General features: G+C 32.3%; 2 protein-coding genes and 1 pseudogene across 4 annotated transcripts; all 3 read right to left on the reverse strand.

The window, feature by feature from the left end:
* Positions 1-4775: 4775 nt before the first annotated feature.
* On the reverse strand, positions 4776-5411 carry LOC125876125 (uncharacterized; annotated as a pseudogene).
* A 3094-nt stretch (positions 5412-8505) lies between these two features.
* LOC125876122 (secretory carrier-associated membrane protein 1-like) lies at positions 8506-20751 on the reverse strand. 3 transcript variants are annotated; one of them, XM_049557237.1, is made up of 12 exons: positions 20453-20746; positions 18375-18485; positions 18193-18255; positions 17922-17955; positions 17679-17801; positions 16990-17052; positions 16129-16222; positions 15931-15976; positions 15778-15845; positions 15545-15593; positions 15267-15332; positions 14868-15178 (listed from the first exon to the last, which is right to left on the reverse strand). In XM_049557237.1, the coding sequence occupies exons 1-12, from the start codon at positions 20510-20512 to the stop codon at positions 15092-15094; spliced, it is 864 nt and encodes a 287-aa protein (XP_049413194.1). In that variant the 5' UTR covers positions 20513-20746; the 3' UTR covers positions 14868-15091. The 3 variants fall into 3 exon arrangements, with proteins under 3 accessions (XP_049413196.1, XP_049413194.1, XP_049413195.1); XM_049557238.1 differs by lacking the exon at positions 16129-16222 and adding an exon at positions 16810-16903; XM_049557239.1 differs by lacking the exons at positions 14868-15178; positions 15267-15332; positions 15545-15593; positions 15778-15845; positions 16129-16222 and adding exons at positions 8506-8637; positions 9156-9223; positions 16810-16903 and having other exon boundaries at positions 20453-20751.
* LOC125876106 (pentatricopeptide repeat-containing protein At1g73710) lies at positions 9178-13673 on the reverse strand. The gene is made up of 4 exons (XM_049557222.1): positions 10302-13673; positions 9652-9741; positions 9503-9559; positions 9178-9223 (listed from the first exon to the last, which is right to left on the reverse strand). The coding sequence occupies exon 1, from the start codon at positions 13656-13658 to the stop codon at positions 10614-10616; it is 3045 nt and encodes a 1014-aa protein (XP_049413179.1). The 5' UTR covers positions 13659-13673; the 3' UTR covers positions 9178-9223; positions 9503-9559; positions 9652-9741; positions 10302-10613.
* Positions 20752-21309: the final 558 nt, after the last annotated feature.

A 21309-nucleotide genomic window follows, 5' to 3' on the forward strand; every position in this document is an offset into this window, starting at 1 on the left:
TTTTAAATATATTTAAATATTATATGTTAGGTTTTTTATCCTAATTTATATGGCATTGATAGAATTTAAAGTGTCAAATAATTGTTAATTATTGTAATAGATAATATGGAGTATTTAAGTCATTTATAGTATAGTAATTAATATATAATATGTAGTATTTAAGTGGAAGGTGATGAAGCCCATTTATATAGTTTGATAAATATATTGGATATTAGTAGTGATTTATAGTATGAACAATGGTAGTAAATCCTAGACTCTTCTAATATAGGAGAGGTGACAGCGCCTACGTGTCAGTGCCACAATTAATTGCTAATTTTTAAATTTTAAATTATCAACTAATCAAATATAATAATTTGTTTTTAAATAAAGAAAAGAAGTTACTATTTTAGAAGATAACAACGTTAAAATGAATAGTTACATTCTTGAATTTTGAGTTTTTTTAAAAATAATTAAATATAGATAATTAAAAATTGATTAAAAAAAAGTTTTTTAAAAAATAATGACAACCCACGTCCTTTGAAAACAATTCTAAAAAGTATAGAGTGTGTTATTCCTTTTTTTTTGGGACTAAATAAAAAATCTGTTTTTTCTTTCAAAAAATAAAAAATACTCCTCATAGAAAAAACTACCCACGTTTTCTGAAAAACACATATAATAATAATAATAATAATAATAATAATAATAATAATACATATATAATAATACTACTACTACTACTACTAATAATAATAATAATAATTATTATTATTATTACTATTATTATTATTGTTATGGTGGAGCCCACTTATATATTTTATATAGTAAGTATTAGACATATGTAATGATTTTATTGGAACAATAGTAGTAAATCCTAGACTCTTCTAATATATAGTAATATTATTGTTGTTGGGGATTGATTTGAGAGCGAATTTGTTGACTAAAAGCTTATTATTTTTAATCTCTTTCGGTCCACTAATTATGATATGAAACCTTTAAAGAGCCACCGTTATTTTATTTCATGTATTTATTACTCTAATATTCTTTGTTGACATTATACAATATCCATCATATTATATAGTCGACACATCAAATATATATATATATATATTTTATTTATACAGTGACAAAGTCAAAACACTCTACACGTAATTGGTTGCATGTAATAATTAATATGCCAACCCATCACTCCATGATCACTCACAGGACTACACGTCTGCCCAAAAATTAAAATTAACTATAAAAAGAAAAAATGCTTTTCAATTTTTTAAAAAATCAAATAATTTTTTTTTTCTTTTTGATATATTTCAGGAATAAGACAATTTCAAATTAAATGAAGGAACTAGTCTGAAAGGAAAAAGTTTATTCGACCTATTTTCTTTAGTCTCTCGAACCATTTAGGGACTTTAAATGAGGACTTCCTTCTCTTCTACATGTTCTCCGTTCACATTGTTTTCAAAGTTAGAGGAGAAAATATAGGCGAAAGATATTACGAGCCCTCTATCTTTCATATCTATCTAGAAGATGAATATCTGTAAACTTCTATATACTCTTTTAAAAAGAATTATTATAAGGATAAATTGCAACAATTAATTAATTATAATTTGACTTTCTAAATTAATAAATAATTTAAAATAATTTGGACAATTAATATGTGACTAAGAAAGGAATTAATTAGGATTGCCCACTTATCTTTTTGAACGATAAGGTGTAATTTGTCCCCCACGTGAAAGTGATCTGAAATAATGGACTTCTTGATATAGAAAGTTTTCAACATTAATATATTTATTATATTAAGTGAATTATTGGGCGGCACACCCGTTAAAAAAAATTAAGGACATAAATTATAGATTATTTTTAAATTAATCTCTTAGAAAATGTAAAGTATAATTTAGAATCTTATTCCATGAAAGGGTAAATATGAAAAAGACTCTCAATAATTTTCTTGAAATTCAAGAGACATTTATTAAATAATAGTATTTCCATTGTCCATCTTTACTTGTCCTGCTAAAAATATTGTCCAATAATACTTATCTAGTTTGAAAAATTAAGATATAATTTACCTTTATAAATATCTATTTTGTCATTGCTATTAAATATTATGCAATATCAATATATTTTTTAAAAACATTAATATATTTAAAAAATATTTAGTAATATTATTTTTNTTACTTGTCCTGCTAAAAATATTGTCCAATAATACTTATCTAGTTTGAAAAATTAAGATATAATTTACCTTTATAAATATCTATTTTGTCATTGCTATTAAATATTATGCAATATCAATGTATTTTTTAAAAACATTAATATATTTAAAGAATATTTAGTAATATTATTTTTATTTATTTTTTAAAATATATGTCAAATCAATACTGAACGACTATTGTTTGCAATGCGAAAGAGTAGCATTTTAGCGGTGACGGTAATTTGAACCAATCCTAGATTTAATTTAATTTAGTCATAGTCCATAGATTGAGGGAATACTTATAAATGCTCCTACTTTATATATATATATATATATATATATTTATTTATTTATTTTTGTTAGGTCCAATTATGATGAAGTCATTAACTAGAAACCGTGTATCTTATTTTTCATAGTATAACTTTGTTATGTGTTTTGACTTTTTGTTATATAATTTATATATATAACAAAGTCAAAATACTGTAACATGTAATATTGCAGAAATATGGCAACCCATCACTCCATTTTAACAAAGTCAAAATACTGTCTTAAGTACATTTAAAGGATATATATTTAAAGTTGAACACCTTAACAAAAGTTATGTCTTTGGCGCAATGGTAATGAATGTGAATTTAAATAAAAGAATTTCGGATTTGAACCCCAAATAACACAATATTTTTTTATTTTGTTTTGACAGCCACACAGCTCCGCCACTGGACAAAGGAGTGTACAGATAAAACCATTATCTACTAATAAAACTATATACTTATATTAATACACACACAAAGTGTGTACTTAATTATTGCCTTAATGATCAATAATCCAACTATAGTATTTATGAAGCTAGCTATTTGCAAATATTAGTATTTAATTTGAAACGACCAACAACAAGAATATTAATGAAAAATGCTTTGCTGGCAGTAATTATCTCTATCGTATGATGTTGCTATATGTTCAGTATTTTCATATTCTCAAATCTATTGTCTATGACCCATGGACTGGAGGCAAAATACAATTAAAAATAAACAAGTTGGATTTTTATGGGTATTTACCAACATATGCAAGTTCAAATTTAAATATATTTGGTACTTTCATTTTCTATTGGTCCAAAATTCAAATCACGGTGAACAGAATTATCTAATGCTTATCCTAATTCATAATAGCGAATAATAAATACCACATGAAATAAGTTGCGATGTATAAAATTAGCTCGTAATTCTTGAATACCATGATTATAAAATAAAATAATATATGGATGTTCAAATGTATTTTTTTCAAGTCTCATATTTTGTTGGGATTTAAAGATGAACTTCAAAATAAGGTATTCAATTGAAAAATGTGGAAAATAAAAAATGAAGGGAAAAAAAATTCGAATAAAGTTCATTTCTCCTTCATTAGTTAGCAAGAGGAAATCTTGTGTCATATCTTTGGTAAGTCGAAGATATGTTATATCAAATAATTCAAAATATGAAAATATTTTTACTTTTCTATTTGGAGGTAAAAATTAATAATATTAGCTAATGAAAATACGAAAATTTTTCATTTCAAAAAAGTTAACAAAACATCCTTCAAATAAAAGTATATCCAACATTATCTAAAAAAAACAAAGACCGAAAGCCTCTCATCAAAATTTGGCTTTGCGCCATCGACTTTGTCAAGTAGGCTTTGATTCTACATAAATTTCATAATTATAATTTAAAGAAAATAGAATATAAGCAGACGTTACTCTCACCGCCAAAAAAACGAAAACAAAAAAACAGGAAAGAAAGAAAGGGCATTTATTATGATCACCAACAAAATACAGCTATATTTTCTTAAGTTGTAAGGCACTTGACATGTGATCTACCTGACCAATTAAACTAACATTTACCATATTCATTCTACTATTCTGACCTTATCTTTTTCTTCTTTATTATCACTACTACTATTTTTAGTTACACAGTACTACCAATTTACCTGTCTTTATTTTTTTTTGGAGTTACTTTTTCCTATGTTGAACATTAAAAAAAACTTGGTTATGTTGGTTGTTGGATATTAAATTGTTGATTTAATTCATATACTTATTTTGGATTTTAGTACTCTGTAGTTTGTACCTTTTAATTTATAGCAGTAAATTACCTTGCTGGAACTAGCTAACCAAAATATGCAAATTCACAGCTCATACTTGGCAGTTGAAAGTATTTATATCTTATTCAACAACAAAAAAAATAGTCTTGTTTTTCCATGAGTACTAAATGTTAATATTTATTCGCACCACAATATTTATATCAAATCAATGTAACCTATCGTGAAAATTTATATACAAACACCTGATAATAAGAATAAGTTTTTAACGATATAAGATTGAAACTTGAAAATTTAAAGTTGTGTTTAGACATGTATTTTACTCGAAAAAAAGTTAGATGTTTTGAGTGGAAGTCCCAAAAATCCAAGCTAGTTAGTCGAATGTTATGTTTAAACAAATACTTAAATATAAATTTAATCAAAATATATGGTCAAACGCTAGCATATATCAATAATCATTTATTCATTCATCTATTTTCTTAAGAGAGATAAATTCAAGCATAGAATAGCAACAAATAAAAGAGGGGAAAAATACATAGAATAAGAACAATTATGTAAGGTAAACAGAGATCCAAATTCCAATATTAATTCTCAAATATATTTACTATAGCAGCTGTTAGTACATTAATAAAATAAAAATAGTCTAAATCATCATCTAAAATTTAATCAATCTCCCAAAAAAAAAAAATCGATAAAAAAACGGAACCTTAAAAGATATACTAATAACTTATTTAATAAAATCATAATTAGAAGATTACGTTACGTCTCATTTCTTCGACCAATGTGAAATTCTAACGACGTATTTCATCGATAAGAGCGAAGAATTGCACCGCAAAATGTACACATAATAGCTCTCCAATTTTTCCAATAAAAGGGAACATAGCAAAACCGTGTAGCAGTCTTCATGTCTGCTACACTAGCTCCGCCGCCGCAACGCGAACATGTTCCGGCGGCGGGTTTGCTCTTGCACACCTGTTTTGTTTGATCTACTAAGAAACAAAAACAGACCATTTTTTTGTTTTTGTTGTTTTTTTGCTTATAATGTTTGAAAGAGAGAGAGAGAAAAAAAGTGGTACTTTGATGTTTTGGTGGTGAGGTTTGATTTGATGAGTTATTAAAGGGTATTTATAGGCATGAAATTGGGAAAAAGGAAAAGTAAAAGTTGAAGCAGAGACAGTTGAGACATTACTGTGGCATGGGGTGGCACATTGCTGACTTAGAATTTGAATTTAAGGATAAATATTTTTTTAATCTATGGTCAACATCTATCTAATTAAATATAATTTTTCTGGTTTACTTTTCATGTTGTAAAGTAATAGAATGAATAAAAAATAGAGAATTGATTTATTGAATTTATAAGAGATCTGAAAAGACTCTTTTCATTAGTGGTCAAGAGATATTAATTTCTTGTTAAGAAACAAAGGGGCAAAAATGCACTTAATGGATGGGATTTAGTTTATGATTGTTATCTGTTTAGCTCTCGTTTGGTTATGGATTTTAAGAGTAGAATTTTTCAAAAATATATTGAAAGATTGTTTGTTAATGAAATTTGGAACCAGTAAGTATTCTTTCATCTTAAACTAAGAGGTCTCGGGTTCAAGTCTCTTTAAGTATGAAGTCGTCTTTATTAGGGAGCATTTTACCTACGTGGGACTTGTTGACGCGAATTCAAATTTGGTCAGACTTCAATATGGGTACCGGACACCGGGTGGAAAACAAAAATAAAAATCGGAGTTTTTAGATAAATTAAATCAAGTTTCAAAAACTAATATCGACCCGTTTTTGAGTGAAATTTCACTTTCATTAAAAAAAAAATTAAATCAAAAGGCATGTTCAAGCTCAAACTTTAAATTCCAAAAACTATTTTTTAATACAATATAAGAAAAATAATCATTTTTTTCAAGTTTTAACTAGAACTATGGAGAAATCTTAATCTATTAGCTCCTTTAAACCCTCAATAGCTTTCTTTTGACTTAAGAATTAAGATTGCCCCTAAAATTAATTTTGTAGGCTTTAGGTAGCCAATAGATTGATGGAGACACAAATTCGATTAATTGATGGAGACAATCTCCACTAGTATTGTTTACTATTACTTTGTTGCTCCAATTCTTAATTGCAATTTGGATTCAATGAGTATTATATATATTAGTATTGTGTTGAGAAATTTGAGTTGTTACACTTAAATTTTCATCTTATTAGTTATGGTTCGATTTTTTCCAACTCTTAATCCACAATCATAAACAAATTTGATATTTTAGGGGCATACATGTATTGTTCTTTTCTGTAGAATGAAGACCTTCTTCATTTTTATCCTACTTTTGTTATTACTCGATCAATACAATTTTTTTTTTTTTAATCATAATCACACTTCAATGTACTAAGTTTTCTCGCTATATGGTATATAATTTCTACAAGAATTTATTGTTACCATTTAATTTAGTGACATTAATCACACGACAATAAATTTTACTATAAAAACATAACTAATTAACATTTACCTATATTCACCCACCCTGCCCAAATCCAACCCAACATATTTCACAGGGTCACTTTTCATATATACTGAAAAGTAATTAGGCAATTAATATATCATTTATAAAGTAGGTATGCTAATTTTTAATTCAGGTACGTATTTTTCAATAATGCAAATTATCCAAACACCTACATTATTATAGACTAAGTATAGCATTTGTTCTTTTTATAGACTAATGTCATGACCCGCTACTTTGTCCTCCCACTTAGACATAAAATTAAAGCTACCGCACAGAGCGTTAATTGAAGTCTAAGTCCATGACACTAAGCACCCTTATTTACCATTCCAAAGAAGGAACAATAAAAAACATATTAAATCCCAATATATTTGACCAAGAATTTGTAAGTGAAATTAATACAAGTTGATAATTGCATTTATGTTGGGGCCAATATGATAGTATATTGAACTGGATTTGGGTTGGCAATTTAGTGGATGAGGGTCCAATTTTTTGGAGTCTGTATCAACCAATTAATATACCCATGTTGAGTTTTCAATTTTTTCATGACATTCATAAGCACAATTCAATATTTTTGTCTTCAAATAGTTCTATGGCCATACTTAACTAAGAGCATGAAAAGAAACATTCTGTCAAGTTGGGTTTTTTATATATCACATATTTCTAGTTTTTATATAGATTATGATTGATTCAACCAATCAGAAGTTTCAGGTTCAAGTGTTAAGTATGGAAAATATCTTGTTAGCAGAGGCGAATTGAGGATTTAAAGCTGACGGGGTGCTACTGATGACGGATGTGGGTTAGTCGAAGGACCGACACTTAATCGGAAAATATTATTAAACAAGTATAAAATCGAAGGTATATATAAATATAAATTAAACTAAATGTAACATAGTTCACTCTATGGTCTTGACTCTCCATGTACAGTTTGAGGTTGCTAGTTCGAATCTCGCTTGAGGTTTTTAATGTTTTTTTTTTTTTTAAATGACAAAAAGAAAACACAACCACCAGAATTGAATTCAAGACATTCTACTTGCAAGGAAGCACAATGAACAGTGTGGAACCAATGCACCAACTCAGCTTATGTATTTTAAAGTGCACATTTAATTATTTATTCCTTATTTAGATATATACATATATATACACGTAAATTTTTCTAAAATTAACGGATACACGTGCACCCACTCTGTCAAGAGTAGGTCCGCTCTGCTTGTTAGTCTTAGGGGCACGAATCCAGATTAATCGAGATTTCAATGCAAGTACCGAGCATCAAGTGGAAAAAAGGAAAAGATATGAGGAATTTCACTAGTTTTTTTTTAACATTGTATAGATGATATATTCTTCATATTTTTGTAACAAATTATTATTAATTTCATTTTGACAGCTAGTGGCAAATGTGATAGAAAGGGGCAAACCATATGCCTTAACATTAAAGCAATGTTTCAACACCACCAAATAGTTAGGTAGGTGTCTAAGGGACCTTGTTCCTCTTTTTGGTTATACAAGTACCACATTCTTTGGGTTAATTCAAATACAATACAAAAAATATATTTCGAATTTATTAGTCAAACATAAAAACACTCTAGGAAAAGTATTTATTTTTTTTTCCGAAAATTACTTCTAACAACAAAAGTTTGGCCAAACATGCTATAAGACGGATGGGATACTTCTATTTCAAACTTTTAGTTGTATTTTCGATTTCATGGAGCACAAAAGGGGAAGGTTATCCAGTTCCTTAATTTCTCAATTGAATGCATAGATTCAACATGATCCAGACAACATGAATCTTATCTTAGCACAGAACTAACAAATCTACATGACCCTACAAAAATGTCGTCATAGTGTTACCATCATAGTCGATCTTGTAGCCTCTCTCTTCATCTCCGCAGCCTTTCCACTTCCCCGGAAATACATGTGGACTAGCTGCACATGAAGGTGGAGCAAATTTGAAAAAAATGTACACAACTTCTCAAGTAATATGACAAAAGGAAAAAGATGTTTTAAGATGAGACGCGAATTCACAAGCAAAATGTCTGATGTTATGGGAAATGAATTACTCATCGAATTCTACTATGAGTGATGAGTCAAGAATTGATATACTCAAATAGTATGAATACGAACTCATATGAAATATACGACTCAGTAGTGCTTTCAAAGGTAAACTTTGAGACAAAAATATAAAAGCGTACACCAACCAAATCATGTTAGCCGAAAAGATCAATCACTGCTAAACAAGGAAATGAAACAAGAATGAATCATTTTTGTTAAACAAGGATAGATCAAATTATCAATGAAAACGTAAATTAGCTAAGAGAACTGATATAACTCTAGCTAAACATGGTCCTCTTGAACAAGAAGGTAATGCAATTGGTTGCATATCCAAGAAATGTCTTGTACCAACAACCATTTCCCATTCTAACATAAAAAATAAAACAACTTACATCAAGAGTTTCCCCTTGAAGAAAATTGGAGGTGCCGCAGCAGCAACAGTGCAGAATCCAATGTGAAACTACAAGATGAAAAGTACACATAGTGCTCAATAAACAACTCAACAGTATAAAGAAAAGGTAAAAAAGGAAATGTAGTGTTTAAACAACATAATATAAGTGGGAGACTACAGAACCATTATTTACCAAGGGTATAATAGTGAGGGACACATATCAAACTGGAGGCACTGCACGCCTGAAAACAAACTAAATTGCCTTAATTATCAAAAAATGCAAATGGATAACTCTTTTGACAAAATTAAACACAATATGATTACATGCGGTCAAAAACATAGACTAACCTCCGTCACTACTATCCACCAAGGACAATTGGCTCCATAAATTCCAATTTGAGCACCCTGTTACACATTCAAATATTATTGTACTTGATACACATGACATTCTTAAGAAGCTAAAACTGACAAAAATACTAAGTGAGCCTATTGCTTACATGTTCAATACCGAGAGCCCCTAATGCAGAACCAGTCTGCAAAATCTCTTCATAAGCTTCTTTGTAGGTTTTCCAGTTATAAGGACTCCACTATTTTAAAAAGGAAGATGGTGAGTAAATACAGAGAAATATTTTATACTCCACTAACACTAACGATGACAGAAATCCAGATAAGTAGATAACATTGTACGTCACCTTTCCACCCTTAAAATTACACCATCCCAACATTCTATTCCCTGAATATTTTTCAACAGCTGTTCGGTGGATCAAAAAAACAATTTTTTACCTTTTTCCTATCAATCCGCGTAACTACACTGAAAGCAAGGATAAACAACTATGCTTTACTAACATTGGATACAACAATATGGAGAAAGCAAACAAGAAAATCTAATAGAACTTGTCTTTTGTCCCTTTCTTTGTTGAAGACGTGATTAAGTAAATAAAAGCATGTTCGACTCCGCAACAGCTTAAGCTTTAGAGGTCTATGGATTCAAGTTACGCCACCATCCATCATAAAAAAATATAAAGAAGAATTTTCACCTTCTCATATGTTCACGCAATTCAACAGTTTTTATTACTTCTACTAATCCTAAAACACATTACCATCAGTTCAAAAGGTTGCTGAAGCTGAAGGGAATGGGGAATGTTACCTAAGGAGTCGCCAAGCTGTACACAAGTCAGGATAAGCTGGAGTAAAACCAATTTTAGCTATTGGATGTCGATAAACAAGACCAATAGATGGCTGTCCATTTTTGCCTTCTTTTCTTTCTTCCACCTTCACACCAAACATGGTCATGCTCATTTTTCCAGTTCTTCTGACTCAACCCAAAAGGCTCAACTCGAATTATATAACAAACAAGGCTCATATAAGGGCACAAAATAGAAGCTAGTCAATTCAAATTACATAAGATATGTCAAGAATGCTACTGAGCACAAGGCCACACTTAGCCTTGATGGGTTTATCAACCTTCCGAATCTTCTCCTTTGCCACCTTCAGAAACTTCATCCACAACACCTTCAGATTCAGAGTCTGTAAGCTTCTTCACATCTAAATCGAGTTCCATTTCCTGACTAACCAAATCAGCAAGGTCATATCTGCCTGCATCACTATAGGCATCTATGATTGCGTTGTATAATGACTCATTGGGCTCGATGTGTCCATATTTTAACTGGCCATATATCCGCTTTATACCTTCAACCATGCCAGCTTTCCCATAGCAACCTACAAGATTAATAAATGTGACAATATCTGGTTCCAGTCCTTCATCTTGAATTCGCATAAATATTTTTAGTGCCTCATCAATTTGGGATGAAGCTCCATACACATATATTGCAACATTGTAAGCAAAGAGATGGAGTCCCAGTCCTGGTTGTGTGATAACGCTGCAGGATTCAATTGCAAATGTGTGCAAGCCTACTGCAGAGTAAACAGCACTTATCACTGCCTGTCTGGCATAAGGTTTACCTTCTCGGTAAGACAACTCGAGCTGTCTAACTGCCTCTACCGAAAAACCTCCCTTTTTCAATATTGTGAATAAAACCTTAAATGTGCCCCCATCTGGCAGAAGTTTCCGGTTAATCATTTCATGCAGCAATTCCCCACATTCAACAAGCTGCCCATTTGTGGCATAACATGCCATTACCTTATTGAATGTCATACAATCTCTTAAAAGTCCAGACTGCTTCATCTCCTCTGCTATCTCAATGGCTTCATCAAGCATACCCATATTCTTGTATGCATAAATCAAGGTTGCAAAGGTAACACCATCAGCCTGACCTTTCTCCCTCAAATGATTAAATATCATTTTTGCTTCCGAGACCATTCCAAAGTCTGCATACAGATTGAGCATACTATTGGATGCAATGATATCAGGACCTCCATGCAAGTTTTTAATCTGCTCATACAGTTTTTTCGCTCCCTCTACTGATCCAAGCTTACTATAAGCCTTAATCATTGAAGTCAAGATTATCTGATTAGCTTGAATCCCAGAGTCATTCATGACATGGAAATAATGCATAGCTTCTTCAAATTTACCAGCTTCAGCAAATCCATCAATTAAAGTACCATAGACAACCTCATTTGGTTTTACACCTGCTTTGGACATTTCATCAAAGACATCAACAGCATCAGAAAGCCTATTCATGCGCACATAACTAGCAATTAGTGCAGAGAAGGTAGAACATGAAGGTTTAAATCTCAATCCTTGCATTTCAGCTAAGAGCTCTTTGGCTTGGTCAACTAAATCACCCCCAGAGAACATTTGGATTAGAGAGTTATAAGTGCACTCATCTGGCCATGTCCCTTGGCTTTTCATTCCCTTGAAGAGCGAGAAAGCTTTATCATATAGCTTTGCGATTCCATATGCCTTGATCATGACATTATATTCTGCAATTGCTTTCTTCTGAATAACCTTGTCTGTTCTACCAAAGAACACATCCTCGGCTTCTGCCCAAAGTCCCTTATTAGCATACGCATCGATGATGGCAGCATAAGCTGGCGATGAGAACCCACCGTTCAGTTGACACTTCTCAAAAATTGCCTTTGCACGATCGATCAACCCTGCATTGATGTACATTCTCATAATAACAGGAAGAGAGTGTTCATCTATATACATACCTAAACTTTCAATTTCACTAATCACATTTTCAACCTCCTGGACCATATTTTGCTTGCATAGTGTTCGAATAATAGCCCTACAAGTCACAGCATCAGGGAAAAGTCCTGTCCTCCTTATCTTTCTGTACCACTGAAGAGCCCTATCAATCTTACCTGCATTAGCATAAAGAGACAGGAAGATGTTGTATGTTTTAGTATCAGGAGATATTCCTCTTTCCTCCATCTTATTCAGCAATGCTTCCGCCTCTTCCAAGTAGCCATGACTTCCACAAATAAAGATCATAGTGTTAAATGTTACAGCGTCCAAAGCCACACCGGATTTCAACATCTCATTAAACACATTTGCAGCGTCCTTCAAGCGACCAGCCTTTCCATACAAATCAATCAGAGTATTGTAGGTGGCAGTCATTTGAGGTTTCCTACAAGTTTTCTCAATTTCTAAAACTCTAGACGGGTTCCTCCCTCCGGTCCTGAAAAGCTCAGTCAACAAAAACTGCTTCAAACTAAAAGGTTCAGAGTCATCTATAGAATCCAAATCAAAATCATCCAATTCAATCTTCCCAGTACACCAATCCTTATAAAACCTATCTGCTCTATCATATTCCCCTGCATCCTTTAAAACTTTAACAACTGTATTCATCGTAACCTCATCCGGGAAAATTCCCCTCAACTTCATATGTTTAATCCATAAAAGAGCCTCCTTCACCAACCCTGCTTTCCCATACACATCAACAAGCATTCCATAAGTATTATTCGTCGGAAAAACACCATTCTTCGCCATTTCAATCCAACAAAGTCTCAACTCATCCCATTTCTTAGCTCTACCTAGTGCTCTAAGTATAACATTATAGTGAATTACATTCGGAACATAATCTTTCTGCGATTTCATCCACTCGAATACCCGAAGAGCCTTTTCCCAATTACTCTGCTCTTTAAGAATCACAGTTTGCTCTTTAGGACTAAGCTTCCCATAATACAAATTAAGGGTTTTCTCAACATCACTTTCTGTGCGTAAAGAACGCAAAATCGAAGGTAATATACCTCCATATCCCTTCTTTTTACCATTAATAACCGTTCTTGAAGGTAAAGCTTCAGCCTTTGAATGACACTGTAGCTTAAACCCTATAAAACCCCCATCTTTATCATCTCCTTGAAAGTTTAGCTTGTGGGGTTGCAGGTTCCTGATGTTTCTGTGTAATGGGTGGTCAGTTTTGGATGAAGGTTGAGATTTACAGATTTGTTTTTGGGTAAAACTGGGTAAGTTAAACCCTAGAAAAACCCTAAAATTGAAATGAGAATTAAGGTTTTGAGATGAAGTAATAGGTTGAGATTGAAGTGGAGCTTCATAAGGTGTTCCAATCACCATGGAAGTGTATGTTTGAAGCACCATTTTCGGCTTGTTTACAGATGAACAAGAAAATAAGCAAATTTTATTAACTCATTAACAACTGTAACAGCTGATAGAAAGGAAATAAGCTGCCTGCCAGAAATAAAGAGAGGGAAAGATAGTCCTGGAGGAAAATAACTAAATAAGTGTTTAAATTAAGTTTATTTTTTTGAAGATTTTTTTTTTTTTGTTGAAAAAGAAAACAATTTGAAATAAAGAAGTTGCTACGTTGAAGATTTGTTATATTTCCCTTTTTATATTTGGAATAGTTGTATATGAGTCGAGGATTTTTTGAAAATAGTAATCATTTTTCTATCTACGAGGTAATGATAAAATCTGCGTATATTCTATTCTTCCTGAATCTTAGTTATGAGATTTTACTAGTATTTTGTTATTGTTGTTGAAGATTTTTTTGAGTAAAGAGGGACTTATTGAAGAAAAAATCTTCTTCCACTGAAATAGACTCACAAATTTATTTATTTTTAAGAAAAGACAAAACTACGACTTGTTTTAACGTGTTTTGCACCAAATTTTTTTCTCCAAAAAAGATTATTACTACAAAAAGCTTTTCCAGATCTTTGTTCTATTTACCATTATTCATTTATCTTTTGGAAAAATGCAGCAAGACAATTTTTAACCAACACATTTATGGGATAAGATGGAATATTCGATAATTAAGTATTTATATTTTATTTGATTGAATGTATAACTAATTCGAAAGTAAATTTATACCTAAAATTTGGTGTTAGTTTATCCCACTTTTTACTCTCAAGATAATTTTGTTTGCGAACTAAATGATTCTTAAAACATGACAAAGTTTTGTTAAGAATTTGGATGGACCAATTGGAGGATATATTTATATAGAGAATGAGAGATTGTTTTAAAGAAAATTTCCAACAATATTTGATTTATGAGAATTTATGCAATTTTAATTAAAAAAATAATTTTGTGGCTTGTAATAAGAAAAAAAAAATGTATTGTTAGTTTTATAGTGATCAGATTATACAATTAACAAATAAGAAAACCAAATTGTCTCTTCTGCATTCTACTCTTCCTCTGCCTAATTATTCCACTTCTTGCAGAGGAAGAATTAACAGGATAAACATAAATTACTTGAAAATTATATGCAACTTATTTGCATAACATCTTGTATAGCCACAATCTGTCAAGTAACTAGTTTGAATCTCGAAATCCGAATACTGCCACATTGAGAAAAATGGCACAATGAGCATCAAATTACTATGAATATCCACATAACAACAGACTGTCCAAAAGAAAGGGCAAGTGTTACTCATCGATATCACTATGTACTCCAGAATTACATTTGCATCATTCAGGTATATCCAGTTAAGTTGTACTAATGGAAAGCAATCAAAGAATTTAACAAACCCGAAGACCAAAACTGCATATGCTCGAATGACCCTACAATAATGTCGTCATAGTGCAGCCATCATAGTCGATCTTGCAGCCTCTTTCTTCATCTCTGCAGCCTTTCCACTTCCCCGGAAATACATGTAGACTTGCTGCACAAGGCGGAGCAAAATTGAAAGATGCTTGGGGTGAGACAGAACCAACCAAAGTAGTATGACAAAGAGAGGCAGATGACTAAACCTGTATAACCCATATGCTCATCAGTGTTTCAAGACAGAAGAATCCAGCTCCAATGAAGTAGAATATCTGCAAACAAAAACCATGTTTAAGAAATGAAGCAAATTTACAAGCAAAATGTACTATTTCATGGGAAAAGAATTACTCATCAGATTCTTTTAAGACAAAGAAAAGCTAAGATTTGTTGATATAGCAAATAGCATGAATACGAACTCAGATGAAATATACGACTCAGTAGTGCTTTTAAAGGTAAACTTTGAGACAAAAATATAAAAGCTTACCCCAACCAAAACATGCCAGCCTAAAAGATCAATTGCAGGCAAGATACCACTGTTAAACAAGGAAATGAAAGAGAATGAGCCATTATTATTTTAAGAAAGCATCATATTATCAACGAAAACATAGATTAGCTAAAGAACTAAATACAACTCAATAGCCAAACATGGTCTGCATATCCAAGAAACATTCTTGTACCAGCAACCATTGCCCATTTTAACATAAAAAGGTAACTTACGTCAAAGATTTCCCCTTGAAGAAAATTGGAGGTGCCACAGCAGCAATGATGCAGAATCCAATGTGAAACTACAAGGTGGAAAAAGGTACTCAGAGTCCTCAATAAACAACTCAGCAGTTTAAAGAAAAACTAAAAAGGAAATGTAGTATTTACCACGTAACTTAAGAAAAACCACCCAAACTTCAGCGCACTATCAGTCCTGCAAACAAAATGGATATCAGAATATACTCTTTTGGAAGGGACAATCACACTACGGAAATAAAAAGAAAAATAATACAATCGATTCCCTTCCATAGGTGAGCACACAACTATTTCTCCACACTAACTCACTAAGGAAGCACAAATATGTACCTCATTGCACGATAGAGAGGCCGATACCACAATACATAGGCTCCTGGGACACCTGATATTAAGTAGATAACAGCAAGCAACCAGATAGTAGGACCTACAACAACAAAATGTAAGCCTTAGATGGTTAATTTTCACAAAAGAATAAGAGAGGTCAGTAAATGAAGTTCCAGCGCAACCAACCTTCTCCTCTGATCCAAGCTAAGGTGACAGCAACAAGGTTCCATACAAGNTATGACATAAAAATAAAACATATAGTGTCTTCAAACTCCTACTTAATCGATATCTTATTTGTTTTTTTAAAAACAATGAAGAAAAAAACACAAAATTAGAATTTAATGTTAAAAACTTTTAGTGACGATTTTCTGGGCTTTTGTGGCGACTGTTGTTGCCGCTAAAGGTCTAATTCTTTTGTAGTGAATCCTAGTTGGCAACGCTTAGGTGGAAGGATTAGTCCCACGTGGCTTGCCACGTCAACAAAAATTTGGGGTGTTAACTCTTGAGGGTATTTGTGGTCTCTTAGGATAACAACAGGGGCATTTTTTATCCCAAAATGTAACGAAGGATATAAATGATCTATTTCATATAGTTCGGGGGCAATTTTGACCCTTTTCCGTATAATCAATTCCCTCCCATAGGTGAGCACACAACTATTTCTCCACACTAAGGAAGCACAATATGTACCTCATTGCACGATAGAGAGGCCGATACCACAATACATAGGCTCCTGGGACACCTGAAATTAAGTAGATAACAGCAAGCAACCAGATAGTTGGACCTACAACAACAAAATGTAAACCTTAGATGGTTAATTTTCACAAAAGATTAAGAGAGGTCAGTAAATGAAGTTCCAGCGCAACCAACCTTCTCCTCTGATCCAAGCTAAGGTGACAGCAACAAGGTTCCATACAAGACAGGCTGCCAGACCTGCAATTTACCATGTCCAATGTCACTCAACCATATGAGCATTAACTAAAGAAATCAGCTCCAAGAAAGTAGTCTGATTGAACAATAAAAGAAAGAAAATAACTGTCATGAATCATTCTAACAAAAACCATCTAGAAAATTTCCTTCATTCTCTTTTATCTCCATTTGAACTGGTAGTTTTGAGATGTACAGCTACAAGTGATATGAACTAGTATGACTTTCAAATCTTTGCCCCAAATTCCAAAGACAATAGCAGGCACTTAGAGGAAATCGTAGACCCTCTTAATCCATGTGTCACTAAAACCATTTGCACAAAAAGCTTGTCTAAAAGATTGAGTTTATGTTTTAAAGTCTTTGGGAGCATAAATGCTACTATTATGCAAATAGGTAGCTTGGAATACCATACAGAACACTTTTTTTTGGAACACAGTCAACCAAGAAAGTAGTGAATAATAATAATATGCATCCAAATTATTTTTTTCGGGAACATTGGTAAAGTAATATGCATCCAAATCTTTCAGGTCAGTTTAACCTATAAGGTTGAAGATTACTTATTGGAAAGGTCAAGTTAGAGGCACAATAGCATCTGTAGAGAAGATATTTATAGGGAAGACATGCGGACATACCCAACAATGTAGTGAATGCAACATATTGCAACTTCTGTAGATGAATTGGAATTTCATTTGCGATATCGTGATGAATGATGGGGAAGAAAGGTGGCCAATTCTTGTCTTCAATCACTACACCAGCTGAAAAAGGAAAAAGAAAGATTGGAAATAAAGTCAATTAGCAGAGGAAAAAAAAAGAAGCAAAAGCCCTGAATTAGTTCAAAAACTGTAAAGACAAGCGTGTATACAGTAGAAAACTACCTCTTGCTATTGCATCCTCCTTCCTTTTAAGTTCCTATATTAAACCAATAAAACTGACAATTAATAATGTACAAAATGCCTAAAAGGAAAAGACAGCCCGCAGCACCTTGAGCCAAATAAGAGATAATATCATCTAGAGCAAGACAACAATAATTATTTGGTAGTAGATAATCTTACACGTCTTCCATAATTAACAAGCAATAGAATAGAAAGAACTTGTGTTTTCTATTGTGGAAGATACGCAAGACATAAATGTAGAGTAACAACCCACCTGTTCTCTTTTCTTTAATTCAGCCTCTTTAGCTTGGAGTTCTTTCTCTTTCTTCTTCATGTCCTGATTAGTTATATGAGTAAAATACATGATCACTCAAACCTATACTCCAAATGAACACAGGTATAGTAGTCACAGGGAAGAAAAAAGCACAAATCCAATTTCTCAAATCAAGATTTAACCTTTGAACCATCAAGAGGAATATCAACGGTTGCGCCACGATCATAGCCGGCAGGTTCATGAGGAAGAGGATAAGGCCTCGAGTTTGTAGCAGCAGGAACACTTCCATTATTCTGCAGAATTTAGTAAGTACTAAGTGCCATAATATGCGCAAGTAAGGTACCCGTGTACCATTACTAGGACTAAAAAGAAGAACATGCAAATGGATATTCTCACTATTCAAGAATGAAGATGAAGTCTTGTATAATATGCACACAAGAAACAATTCATCAGCTTTTACGAGATTGAAAACTTCCCGCTCCAATTATTTTAGAATACAAATCAAACTAGATAGATAATCCCAATGTCAATGAAGTCCGTAAGTTACATTGTAGACAGAGGACAAGGTGTTAAATAAAACACAAATGCATAAACATCAGCCCTTAGTTGTACATTTCACTAGTTGGATGTGTAGACAAAATTGATTTTGAAATAGCAAAGGAGACAAACTACTTCCCCTCATTTTGCTGACCTCACTAGTTGCAAATGCACTACCATTTTGTTAAATACGTTGACAGGTCATCAGAAGGCCTTAGAAGCTAGTATAAGATACTTGGTTGGGGACCCTAGTATCAATAATAAAATCAAATCCCATATCTCTATGGTGGTACACTGCTACACTGGCTGACTAGGATGATCCACACTCTGGTAGGAATTGCTTCCTTTTTCCGAGAGATGAGGCTTGATTTATGAGAAAACTTGAGTGTATGATCCACGTTTATTACATAAGATTATTTAGAATTCAAGAGAATGTAATAATTTCTTTTTCCATATCTTCAGCAACTCAGTTTTCAAATGAGAAAACTCCCGAGAACTTTGGAAGAAAATCTTATCGTGTTCATATAAAATGGACCATTTCTATTGACCCTTATGTAGAGGTCCTCGGTCCTAAAACAAGAAAAATATGAAGCACACAAAAAACTAAAAAACGAAGAAAAGAAAAGGAAGCACGATTCAAGTAATAATTTGTCAAATGTAAGTTCTATCTGCCAAAGTGAAATCAGCACTGAGCACAATATCCATAATACTAAACAACAAACAATCATCCCAAAGATGTTATACTGAATACTATTACCCCAAATATTTTTTTTCTAAGACTGCAGTCACATTGTATTATTCTGACACTTGCGAAGCACAAAGGCAACAAAATTCCCACCCTTCTCCTCCTCTGCTTAAAAACTGATATTTTTTCTTCCAGGGTGTGTTCGGTATGAGGGAAAACATCCGATTTTCACATGTTCGGTTGGTCAAAACTTTTGGAAAACTTTCTCTAGGAAAACAAGTTCCTTAAGAATGACTTCCCTAATGGAAGTAGGGAAAACAAGTAGCATTCCACATTGAGTGCCCTCTCCACCCTCCATCACACCTCATCTTCACCCCAAACCGCGTAGCCCCCATCCCCACCACACCACCTCTCATATTATTTGTCTAGATTATACACAAATGTTTTTAGAATAATTTTTTTTGCTTGTGTACCGGACACAAGAAAATAAGTAGAAATCCATTTATTTTCCTAGAAAACATTTCCCTTCATACTGAACACACCCTTAATCTTCCATCACTCTATAGAAAAAAAATCCCATTCTATTGCAGAAACTACTTTATTCACCTAATCTAACAATCCCACCCCAGACATTGTCATCTTGCATGATTCTCATAAGAAAATCAAGCCACAACTCAATTCTCCAATAGCTCAATTACTACAAGCTCGTTCACTGAAATTCAAATAGCTCCCAAATCCTACAGAAGCAGAAATATTTTAACCCATACTAAACATTTCAATTACATTCTCCCAAAAAAGAAGTTGAATAGGAAAACACGATCCACAATCTTAGTAACAGATCTGAAAATATGTACCAACAAAACAAAACTCCACACCCAGTGTTCACTTTCTGCAAAAAAAACATATCTTTAACACAAGAAATTTACCCCCTCAAAACCCCATTTCGTTAAAACCCACAATTTTCAAAATGTCACACAAGATAGTACAAGTACCAAGTAGATAGTAAAGAAGAGTAGAAATGAATTTATGGGTATATACCGAAAATGGGTTCACTTCATCTTCTTCAGCAAAAGGATTGTCATTGTATCGCCCAGCCATCACCTATTCCACAGATCTGGATATGTGCAAACAAGCTCAAATCTGAATCTTGAACAACTTGGGTTTTAGATTTCCAATATGTTTTCACTTTTTTTATGAAATACAGTGATATTTTACTACTTTTTCTTCCCTGAATTTGCTTCTGCTTAAATATTCTTCTTCTTTTTACCAGTAGAAATTGCACTGCACGTTACAATGAAGCTATTCATTCACGGGATGACAGCAGAGACAAAGGCTTTATACAGCTTATCACTCACTCTATTTATATGGAGATAACAATCTTAGTATATATCCCGAAATTATTTTATCCTGTATTTGATTAGGAATATTTATTTGATTTTATGGGATATTCTTATCTAATTATCCCGTGATAGGCGAATCATTGAGTCTTCATTAAATTTCTTTTTAACTTCAATTAACTTCGGCCAAATGAGTGAATTTTAACTTAATAAATATATATTTCTTTTGATTTCAAAATAATTAATGTTTAAGAAAGCAAATTACTAGTAAGTTTTTTTTCTTTCAAATTTATCATTTATTAATTAAGTGAGACATTAAGAAAACATTTTTTTTTTCTAAAAGGATGACAAAAACCTTAGAAATAAGTAATATGGATTGAAAATAATATTGCACGTTCAATTCTCCACGGTGTAATCTCCGCCTCATTTTTTCTAAAAGAAGAAGAAGAGAAAAGATAAGACACCATTCAACCACAAGGTGAGGAAAAGGTAAAAAGTGATGCGCCAAATAATGCCCAATTTTAGCTCACAATTAAAGGAAAAATATTCTAACTTTAT

Source organism: Solanum stenotomum, chromosome 9 (assembly GCF_019186545.1).
Source record: "Solanum stenotomum isolate F172 chromosome 9, ASM1918654v1, whole genome shotgun sequence".
Lineage (NCBI taxonomy): Eukaryota > Viridiplantae > Streptophyta > Magnoliopsida > Solanales > Solanaceae > Solanum > Solanum stenotomum.